Source organism: Castor canadensis, chromosome 5, assembly GCF_047511655.1.
Source record: "Castor canadensis chromosome 5, mCasCan1.hap1v2, whole genome shotgun sequence".
Taxonomy (NCBI): domain Eukaryota; kingdom Metazoa; phylum Chordata; class Mammalia; order Rodentia; family Castoridae; genus Castor; species Castor canadensis.
In genome coordinates, this window is record NC_133390.1 from 57,673,434 (window position 1) to 57,685,556 (window position 12,123).

Here is a 12,123-nt window from a genome sequence, read left to right on the forward strand (position 1 = left end):
CATGCATATACTGTACTTTGATCAAATTCACCCCCTCTATTACTCTTTCTTATCTCTCCTCCTTCTTAAACAATTTTTAGCCGATTATATTATTCTATTTTCATACATGCATATGAACTACTTTGACCATACTCACACCTCTCCTCCCTCCCTGCTGGTGTGCACTCTCAAATAGTCCCCATTTTATACTTGTGTCATTCATTTTTAGTTATTTTACAGGTAGAGTCCAGTGTTTTTTCTTAAGGCTGGGCTCAGACCTCGATCCTCCTACCTATGATTCCTGAACAGCTGGGATCACAGGTGCATGCCGTGTCTAGGTTGGTTGAAATGAGATCTCACTAACTTTTGCTGGGCTAGCTTTAAACTATGGTCTTCCCAGTCTCCACCTCCTGGAAGCTGGGGTTACAGGCATGAACCACCACACCCTAGCAATTCTGCCTGGAGTGTGGTGGAAGCTCAATGATTTGCATTTCCCTGATGGCTATAGATGTCAAACATTTTTTCATGTATTTATTGACCATTTATACTTCTTTTGAGAACTTTCTGTTCAGTTCATTTTCCCATTTGTTAATTGGATTATTTATTCTTGGATGTTGTTCTTGAGTTCTCTACATATTCTGGATATTAATTCCCTATTCATGGAATAGCTGAGAAAAGTTTTCTCCCATTGTGTAGGCTGTCTTTTCGTTCTGGCATTTTTCTTTTTTTGCTGTTCAAAAACCTTTTAGTTAGACAAAATACCATTTGTCAATTCTTCTTATTTCCTGAGCTATTAGAATCCTATTCAGAACATTGTTTCCCATGCCTGAATCTTCCAGTGTTTTCCCGTAATAGTTTCAAAGCTTAAGGTCTTCATTAAGGTCTTTGATCCATTTTAGATTAATTTTTAATATTGGGTAAGAGATAGAGATCTAGTTTCAGTGTTCTACAAGTTGATACCCTATTTTCTCAGCATCATTTGTGGTTTTGGCACCTTTATCAAGAATCAGATGATTGTAGCTGGGTGGCTTTATTTCTGGGTCTTGTATTCTATTTCATTGGTTTACATGTCTGCCTTTGTGGCACTGCCATGCTGTTTTTATTACTATGGTTCTGTTGTTATTGTTATACCTCTAGCATAACTCTTTTTGCCTAGGGTTGCTTTGACTGTTCAGGAATTTTGTGCTTTTCTGGATGAATTTTAGAATTGCTTTTTCAAATTTCTGTGAAGAATGACATTGGAATTTTGATGAGGATTGCATTGGATTGATAGATCATTTTGGTTATATTGCCATTTTGAAGCAGCTTCTTAACAGGTACTATTGCTTTTCTCTAGTCTGTTGCTTACATAGCTATCACTAAGACTTTTCTAAGATAAAAATTCAAATATATCATTTCTGTGCTGGACAATATTTCAGAGGCTTCTTCTCATTGCTCTTAAAATTAATTTCAGTCTCCTTAGCTTGACTCTTCACTCATCTTGGACCCTACTGAACTCACTAGTATCATCTCTTACCATACTGCTGTTACATTACATAGAGTTTCTTTGAGTTGTATACTCTGCAACAACTATACTGAGCAGCATTTAGTTTAAATTTCTACATTTCTATCTTGAAGTAAAAATGTTTTACAAATTTGGCTTTTTGTGCCTTTCCAGGTCTGGCATGGAATATTCTTCTCCTTTGGCTTTGCCTAGTTAAAGACAAAGGCTGAAAATTTCAGCCTTACTTAGGTGAGAGTAGATGTTTCTCATAAATTCTTTCCACTTCTCTTGTCAACATTTAATAACTTCTATATTTTCTTGGATAGCTTCTCCATTTGACTATAACCTCCATGAAAGCAGTAAATTTAATCTTGCTTACTGGTATATAGCACATATCCCAGCACATAGGTACCCAGTAAATACATAATAGATTTCAAGATTCTGAATTCTATAATTCTCTAATATATAATTTACTTTTGTTTGAATAGACAATTAATTTGGCTGGATCTGAACTGTGAACTCTTTTCTAACTTTGCCTTCTGGGATTTCCAAGTCTTTCAGTGGCAATAGTTTCTTACCTTTAATATTCTGTTATCTTCAGCCAGAGACCTTGGATCTGTATGATGTCACTTTTTTCATTCACAATATTGCATTTTGTGTCTTTTTTTTTTTTGATCATTCTGGCTAGAGTTTTTATCAATTCTGTTAATCTTTTCTAAGAATGAGTTTTTTATTTCATTGATTTTTCTCTAATATTTTTCATAGTTTTTATTTCATTAATTTGTTTGCTTTGTTGTTTCCTTACTTCTGTTTACTTTGGATTTAATTTGCTTTCCTTTTCCTAAGATGAAAGCTTTTACCTCTGATTTAAGATTGGTGTTCTTTACAAATTTTATATTAAATTAAATTTAAGTTTTAAATCTGTCCATACATCTTGGTATGTAGAATATTTCCTAGTTGTGTGTGTGTGTTAACCATAGGTTAATTGGAAAAAATTTGCTTGATTGACATACTTTTGGGTGTAATTCATTTATCTTCCAAGATATTTATTCCTAGCTTAATTCCCTATAATCATCAAATATACTTTCTAGTAATAGAGCAGTTTTTTTTAAAACTAGTGAATTGCCACATGATCCTTCATATTGTGTATTTTAATGAATGCTTTATTCATTTATTGTTTATTTATTTGAAAAGAATCTATATGTTGCTCTTGTATAGAGTGCTGTAAACTTAAGAAAAAGTTAGTGTATAGCTTGTTTCAGTGTTCTGTGTCGTTACTGATTATCTGTTTGCTTTTTGTATCAGTTACTATGAGGGAAATACTGTAATCTGCTACCTGTATTTTGTCTTTGTTGTCCATTTGTGTGTTTTGAAGTTGTTTTTGTTAGATGCTATATACACATTTAGGATTATCTTTTATCCTGAAAGAATTTGATCCTTTTATTTTTATGTAATATACTATCACTTATAATCTTTAAGTATCTCTATGTGGTATTAATATTTCCGTTCCAGTCCTCCTTGCTTTTCTTTCTTTCTTATCTCTAACCAGCTTACTTTTTGTTAGTATTTCCATAGTATATTCTTTTGCATCCATCAGCTTTAACATATATATCGCATTGTACTTTAAGAGAGTTTTTGCAGCTAACATAGGTCTTGCTTCTGTTATATCCAATCTGACAGTCTCTGCCTTTAAATTGGGGTAGTTTGTTTTCTGTTTTGAATTTTGTATATACAGAGACATTTATGTTTTATGTATTTCTAAACTGTACATTATGTTTGTGGATTCATTCTTACCATCGTTTCACTTTATTGCTGTAATTTTATTGTATAGCTACTAATCATTCTGCTGTTGATAGATATTTGATTAGTTCTAATTTCAGACTATAACAGTAGTGCTACAATGAATATGTATGTATGGACTTTTTTTCCACAACAAATGCCTAGAATTTTAATTCCTAGTTCATTTATGCATATTTCCAACTGTACTCAATTTTGGTAAACTGTTCTCCACTGTGGTTTTTATACCAATTTACATTCCCTACCAGTATTCTAGGAGAATTCCTTTTACTCACTGCCTTTGCCAGTACTTTGCATTATTAAAGTTTTAAATTTCTCCAGTTGTTAATGGTTGGTAGTGTTATATTGATGGTGGAGATGAAATTGGTTAACAACAAACAATGGTCACCACCAAAATTCCTGACCTCATTAAACCCAGTGTTGTTGTCCAGTATTTTTATTTTCTTTTGTTTTTAGTGGGAAGGTTCATTTCACAGCAAAGCTAGAATGTTTTGGTCTAATGGGAACATTAATGATAAACATTTACCTAGTGCTTAGTCTGTTTGATAAATTTTGTTATTTTTTCTAATTATTTGTATTGGTATTATACCAGTTTCTTTCTTTAGTATTTTTAAGTCAGTAGACATTGAGTAAGTTGGAGTTGCTTAAAAATAATTTTTGCCAAAAAAATTCTATGCTAAAGAGAGGACCTCCAGGCTCCTCCTCTCTTGCTCTAGGCTTGCTACTTGCTGCTTTTTGTTTTCTTACAATGCATACCTATTTTTCCCTTTTTTCTTCTGTCACATGATCTTCTTGCAAATAAGTTTGCCCTGTGATTCTTTTTGTATGAAGTGTAGCAATAGTACTTACAGTATGGGATTGATGGTGGTGGTAGTTCATTCATTTTTCTCCTTTGGTTTCAAATTATTTTTAGGAGGAGAAGGAAGTACTTAGCTATGCTTATACTAGACATATTGACTGACTTTGGTATTATTTCACTATAACTTAACTTTTTTCCACTTGCAGTTATAAGAAGTTGATGTCTCTGAAAATAACTGATAGTGATATAAGACCGAAGATCAGTTTGAAACTTAATACAAAAGGTACTATTTTATTTTTATTATTTTTGTTGAAAGTATGTTAATACTTTTTACTTCTGCTATATAGTGCCATGCCATTACCAATCATGCCATCACTTATGTTTTATCATTCACTAGGCTGTTTTATCATTCGCTAGGCTCAGGTTTACACCAGCAAGTAGTTTTTGGTGTAGACTGGAACTCACAGACAGAAAGAACAGCAGATGTGTAGCATCCTATAGAGAACTGTGTTGTGACCACACGTAAGATTTGCCCCAGCAGAGGTTTCCTCCAACCTTTCTCCATTTGTTGCATGCCCCCTTAACAGAGTAAGCATGAGAGTAGCCTAACATGGGAGGAATGAACATATGGGGCTTGGAAACAAGTAGTCTAAATTTAGATGCCAGCTATTTAGAAGAATACTAGGAAGTGCTCTGCCTAGAACTTGGAGACTTTATAAGCCCCTGGTCACATGAACGAATAGTTGGGGGCAATCCTTAGGGGACACGGATATCTCTAATTCCAGCCATATCTTTATTTGGAAACTTCCTTGAATTGTTTGCTCTTTAACGTTGTTCACCTCCAGTGTCCGTCAAGTGTATTAAGCAAAAGTATTGTCATAAAACTTTCTTGAAACACAAAATCATGAAGGATAAAACAGTAAAGATGAATTTTATGACAAACCCCCACTTTTATATTCATTCAAAAATGAAATACCATCATTAAATACCAAATTCTTAACTTCTTTCAAATTTACCTCAGTCTACTTTGCTTCTTTGGAAGTACTATTAAACTGGAAAACTACCAAACAGTGTAATCTTGTGTCTTATACCATTTCATCGATAAATACCTAATTACTAAATCTATCATTCTCAGTGGTAAGAACATGAAGTTTGTAAAAAATCAGTGCTTCTCAAACTTTGTATATATGTGAATCATCTGACATGACACTATACAGCAAAACTAAAAAGTGTTAACATTTTGTTAAAATGTAGTTGTCAATTTAGTAGATGGGCCTGTAATGGGGCGTGAGATTTTGGCTCCCAGGTGGATGCCAATGCTGCTAAACTACACTTTAAGTAGCCATTAAATCACTATTTCTTGAAATAGATCTGAGTTATTTAACAATGTAGATACTGGCTGTATATAGTTATAAAATTTAAATTAATTGACATGAAATAAAATTTAACAAGTTCCTCAGTCAGACCAGCAACATTTCCAGTACACAGGGAGTGGTGAACAGTACAAATCTAAAACATTTTTTGGCCCAGAAACTTCTATTGAACATTGCTAGCTTAGTATGAAAGTGTGATTGTTTAAGTAAAGGATAATTAAACACTGGCAGCTACTATTCTTGGCTAATTTCAGCATTTGATGCCATTTGATTACCAAAGCTCATTTACTTGAACAAAACCATAGATGGTTAAAAGGCTTCTGATAGAGAATAGTCTTTGTGATTGCTTTTGCTTGGAAACATACTGTTTTTGTCTACAGGTTTCACAGCTAGGCAGAAAGCAGCATGCTTATTGAGCAGTGGCTGTGTTAAAGCACTATTCTGTACTTCATTTGTTTGGAATAATTCCTGCATTATAGGAGCTTTGGTTGTAATATGAGACCACATAGAAAAAGAGCATTAATGTGGAATGTCTTGACTTTTCAAAATTTATTTTCAGATGAAATGCCTATCTTCAAACTTGATTATAATTATTTCTATCATCTGCTTCATATAATTATTATTTCTGGTACTGACATTGTCCGGCAAATATTTGATGAAGCCATGCCACCCCCTCTTTTGAAAAAAGAACTTCTTATACACAAGAATGTGCTGGAATCCTACTACAACCATCTTTGGACCAATCACCCTTTGGGTGGATCATGGCATCTGCTTTATCCCCCAAACAAGGAGTTACCACAGTCCAAACAATTTGACTTATGCCTCCTATTAGCTCTCATTAAACATTTGAATGTATTCCCTGCACCCAGAAAAGGCTGGAATATGGAACCACCCTCTTCTGATCTCTCTAAGTCTGCAGACATCCTGAGGCTGTGCAAGTACAGGGATATCCTCCTTAGTGAGATTTTGATGAATGGACTCACTGAGTCACAATTCAATTCAATTTGGGAAAAAGTTTCAGATATTCTTCTGCGTCTTGGAATGAAACAAGAGGATATTGATAAAGTGAAGGAGAACCCCATTGAGAACATCTCCCTTGATTACCATCAGTTGTCTATCTACCTAGGCATACCAGTACCAGAAATCATCCAGAGGATGTTATCTTGCTATCAACAAGGTACTAAATAATTATTTACTTCAGCCAGTAAACCTTCACTGAATTTCTGCTCTGTGCTTGGGGAATACTTTTTTTATTCCCACCTAATCTTTGAGAACCTGTTTTGTTTTTTTTTTTTTGGAGTACAAAAAGACACTATTTGATGATGTGAGAAAATTAAGCAAGAATCCTTGACATATAAGTTAAAGGCTCTGTTAAAAATACATTTATTCTATTAAGATTTTAAATAACAAAAACCCATAAGAATAAGGTAATATATGGGGAAAGGGTTTGAGCGCTATTAATTCAATTCAAAGCATTCAAGCAGTTTTTGCTTAGATAGTCTGAAGAGCTTACTGGTTGAGTCCTTTTATTAGAGGCTTTCTTAGTATCTTTTGTATCTTTCCTCAGTTATTAAAGTTGCCATTTTCATTTCTATATCCTATTATTTGATTAACATCCATTGTCAACCCTAAGTCTCCGTGAAGATTTCCTTTTTTCTTCACCATTTACTATCTAGAGCTTAATACAGCCTGAAATAAATTATAGGTACTCAATAAATATTAATGGGCAAGAAGGAGTGATGATTGGGATAGTTCACATTGCTAAAAAAGACTCAAACATTCAATGAAAATTTGCTACATAGTTGACAATGGATCATTCCTTCATGGCCTTGAACTAATAATAAATAAAATGTGTTGTAGACTTTATCTATTATAAACTTCAAATTTGTGTTTATTATTCTTTATTAAATCATAGGTTTAGGACCTTTATATGATAGTCTAAAGATTATGCTTTGCCTAAACTGCATTAATGAGCAGATCTGATTATTTTTATAGTTCGTACAGAATACATTAATGCAGTGTAAAACTCTTCTGACTTTTCTTAATTCCAATCAGATATTAATTGGTTTCATTTGCAATTGTATGTCTAAATTTTTTCTTTATGTACCACAGGGATTGCTCTACAGTCAATAACAGGCAGTCAACGTAAGTATATTTAAAAAAACAGAATATTTAAGTGACCTTTTAATTTGGGATACTTAAGGGATATTTATATGATTTATACATGGTTAGATAAACTTTATAATAAACTGTTCCTGTTTCTTAAAAGCTTGGAAAATCACATAGTAAAATTACTACTGGTCAGCTTGATCTAGCATGAGTCTTATTTTGCCTTAATCTTAGTGTTTGTACCATAGGGTTTATGCAAGGATGAAGTTTTAGGTTTTACTCAGAATACTTTTACTGGCAAAAATACCTACCTGCTTACTCTACCAGCTCATCTCTGCTGTTTTTTATGGCTTTATCTGATTAACAATTCATTGCTAATAGCTATACTTAATACTTTTTTGCCAGATTTGTTGCACTTTTTTTTTTGACATGGTGTCTTGTATTTCCCTTTCTGGCCCCAAACTCCTGTGCTCAAGCTACTCTCCTTCCTCAGCCTCTCAAGTAGTTGGACCTACAACTACATGCCACAATGCCCAGCTTTTTAATTTCCATTTTTGAGTTTAAAAAAAAACTGTAGTTCACATTCTAAAATTAAAAATTTCCTTAAGAAAAACATCATGGGTTTGTTTTTAGTTAAATGTTAGACCATCTGTGGTGAAGTTTTGAGCCAGTTTCTAGGGCAATATTAAGGAGCATGGTGTCAATGAAGAGGTCATGTAATAAGAACTGATATTCTTCTTATGGAAAAAGGAAAGGAAAAAATCTTCTAGCTTTTGTTTATATTTTTTCTGTTTCATGCTTATATCCTAAATACTACTTACTAGTATTTAGTATTACTACCTAACACTAGGTGCAGTGTTTAACAGAATCCATGCCAAAACTAAAAAACTTACTATTTAGACTCCACTTAAGCTCAAGAATATCTAATATCTAGGATCTACTTAAGATACCAGGAAGGGACCATAGCATTTTGGTTCATACTAGTTGGTTCCAGACTGTTATAAGTACATATTATTTGATTATGTATAAATACACATGGCATTTTTCTCTAGTAATTGAAGAGTAAGATGACTTCTGTTTCTTTTTTCTGGTATTTTATTTTTTGGGCAAATACTTACAATTGTGATAAGGGGCTAAATCTTTTGAAAACTTGCATCCAGAGTTTTTGTCTTTAATATTTAGGTATTGAAATAGAAGAGTTACAGAACGAGGAAGAAGAACTGAGTCCACCTCTCATGGAATACAATATAAATGTGAAATCAATCCCTGAAATACAGTTAGCAGAAATGAATAAAGATGGAGCCTCAATACCCAGTGAATCTTCAACAGAATCTATTAAAGATCTCCAGGAAGTATAAACTTTTATTAATATTTGAATTTGGAGAACTTATTTTGGGCTATTAGTTTTTGCATGTGCTATACTTAAAGCATCCCAATTTGGCTTACATTTATCATAGTGTACACACAGTACACTATGAATTAGAATAATTCTTTCTCCAGTATTTGCTAACATAGTCTTTCCTGCCATAATAATTTATTTTGCCAATTCTTATTGAACATTTGTTATATGCCAGACACTGTGCTAGATTTCTGAATACATTTCTTCATCCTAACTAATGGAAGTAGACACGGGAGTGTGGCAGAAAGGAGAATAAGATATAGTGGGGAATAGAAGAGATGGAAAAAATAAAAGAAAATGAGAAATTTCAATGCCTCTTCCACAGAGGTTGAATTTAAATAATCTAGGATGGTACCTCTATATTTCTTAGCAGATGCTAGGTAATAGCTACTTTATTATTACTGATTTTTTTCTTAGGCTTAATCTCACATCTTATGGACATGAATATATTGCTCTTTTAAATGTGTCTTCCTCATTTTTTCTTCCCTTGCATATGTACAAGTGGGCACATATAAGCTTTTATTCTTAGCCTACATATTGACAGTGCATGTTCTTTTATACATCAGTCATTTCTCAAGGGCAAAAGAATAAGATTGAAACAAAAATAGTTACAATGAAAGTAATCATTTTCAAAAGATCAGTAAAGAAATATGATCCATAATATCGAGAGACAAAAGATACCAGTAATTAGAGGAAACATACTTTGCAAAATAATCCATTATAATTTGAGTTGCATATTCAATAAATGATTTATTTCTTACCTACTAGGATAAGAGTAAACCAAAGAAAAAGAAAAAAACTAAGAATAAAAAGGTAAGAAACTGCATTAGCTTTATAATAGAAAGATGTCTAATTATGAACACTTCACTTTGATACATGGATTCATTGTTAGAACTTAGATTAGTCCAAGTAAACATGTAGTATAAATGATTCAATACTTTATTAAATATATGGTCATTGAGAAGTCTACATATTTCAGTCTTGAATTTAAACAGAAGGTACATATTGCCATCATAATTGATACATTTGCATATACAAATTAATAAACTGAATTAGTTGAAAATTTCATTAATTTTAACATACCACTGTCATTTTTAAAACAGCTTTGTATCATATCTCTACTTAATTTAGTAGCAGCTTCTTTTTGCCATATCTGTGCTATCTTCAGAAGCATTTTTCAAAACCATTAAGAAATCTTTCATAGTCTGTTCATTATATATTTTTTCCAATTGCAGTATGAATAGGTCACTGTGTATAGCATAGTTTTATTAAAGTCTCCTAGTTGCTTGGAAAACGACAAGAGAAAGTGAAGAGTTTTTGGTTTCTTTTTATTTTTATAATCAGACAGGTAGCTAATCATTGTGCTGAATAAACTTTGTGTTGTAAAAAATGTTAGCTTTTCTAGTCTTTAGCATAAATTTAAAATTTCTGTATCCTGTATCATGAACAGTGTGGTTGTACCTTATCTAGCTGTACTCTAGTGAGATCATGTTATTAGTTATTGGATGTATGTATACATTTTAATTATTAGTGAAACTTCAGGTGAATTTGCAAAATATTTATTGAGGTCAGGCATAAAATAAAGACAATTTATACTCTGATAAACAAAATATCAGTGTTTTCCATTTATCATAACCATCATTTATAAAAAACATTGCACTCAAGAGTCAGTTTGAAAAATTAAATTTTGTTTTGTAAAGACATATTTAAGTAGGTTTTTCACTCTTTTAAACCATTCTCATCTGATAGGATATGTTTTATTTTTTGCCAAAATATTGTTAAGTCCAGGTCCAATGCTGTATAAAGCTGGCCAAGTAAATTCACAGCTGTCGAACCACAAAGCTAAGTTCCAGAAGTGTGTATCACATCTTTTCTTTACTTCCAAAAATACTAAAATATGTTAATGCTCAGATTTTCAATTAGAAATGTCAAATTGAAATTAAACAAAGATAGGCCAGGCATGGTGGCTCACTTGTAATCCCAGCTACTCAGTAGGCAGAGATTGGGAGGATAATGATTTGAAGTCAGCCAAGGTAAGAAAACATTAGCAAGATCTCATCTTAATTAATAAGCTATGTGTACTTGTGTGTGCCTGTGATTCCAGCTACTGGGAGTCATAAGTAGGAGGATTGCAGTCTAGGCCAACCCTGAGCAAAACCAGAAGACCCTATCTGAAAAATAAATAAAGCAAAAAGGGAGGGGGGAGGGGTGGGGACTGGAATTCAGCTCTAATGGGTGAGTGCCTGCTTCGCACCCAAGTGTTCAAACTCCAGCACTACCAAAAGAAAGAAAGAAACTAAACAGGAGACCAACACAATTAGAAAAATATATAAAAATATATACACCACTCAAAATTTCATACATACTGTTATTAAAATTTTCTTATTAAATGTCAACAAGCATCTTGAAACTTTTTGTTTTTTTCACATCTTATGATTTTTTTCCAATTTAGTCTATTAAAAGATATTGAGATACTTTTGAAAATAAATAATTTTATTAAAATGAAATTTAGAAATTAGGAGAGAAGTTGTAGACATTTTATATATTTTATTTAAACTTTAAATAATTTTAAAAGTACTAAGAGCTATTCATACAATTATTTTATATGGAGTAATTCTATTTATATACTCAATTGTTATTGTTGATAAAATTCATTGTAAACAGTGAAGTCAATAAAATTCTCTAATCAGGACTTCTCATGAAAAGTTTTGACACATTAAAATTTGCTTGTGTTATGCAGTGATGACAAAATCAATATATGAAATTGTGTTCTCTGTTAGTTACTTGTTTTTTGTCTTGTCTACCTGACAATAGTCCTAAAATACCTATTGGACTCTGGAAGAATATGAAGGAAAAGTAACGTTTTATAGTAAATTGAGGAGGCAGTATGGATAACTTCTAACTAGTACTATATAAATGTTATAACTACTTTATATGTTCCCTGGTTTTGGTACGTATTTAGTATTTGCCTCCTAACGTATCCAAATTGTAAATAATTCTTTTGGGGGAATTAATTAGTTAATTATCTTCCATTACCTACCCAGGGTTAAAGTGAGCAAAAAACTAGAAAGCTTTTGTGATGAAGCCTTAAGATAAAACAAATATAACAGGAAATAAATCCAACTCTTTAAATTGGGTGGCCTATATATAAATTGAAGAGATGTTGCTATGGGTTGTCATGAAG

General features: G+C 32.4%; 1 protein-coding gene across 7 annotated transcripts in view; it reads left to right on the forward strand.

The window, feature by feature from the left end:
• Dzip3 (DAZ interacting zinc finger protein 3) overlaps positions 1–12,123 on the forward strand; it is an 87,437-nt gene that overhangs the window by 39,297 nt on the left and 36,017 nt on the right. For 5 of the 7 annotated variants that reach the window (XM_074073057.1, XM_074073060.1, XM_020151192.2 and 2 more), the window contains exons 13-17: positions 4,265–4,341; positions 5,991–6,608; positions 7,544–7,576; positions 8,723–8,892; positions 9,708–9,752. In XM_074073057.1, the coding sequence (XP_073929158.1) occupies positions 4,265–4,341; positions 5,991–6,608; positions 7,544–7,576; positions 8,723–8,892; positions 9,708–9,752 (943 nt within the window). The remainder of the gene's footprint in view (positions 1–4,264; positions 4,342–5,990; positions 6,609–7,543; positions 7,577–8,722; positions 8,893–9,707; positions 9,753–12,123) is intronic. The other 2 variants (XM_074073061.1, XM_074073062.1) reach the window with 2 other exon arrangements.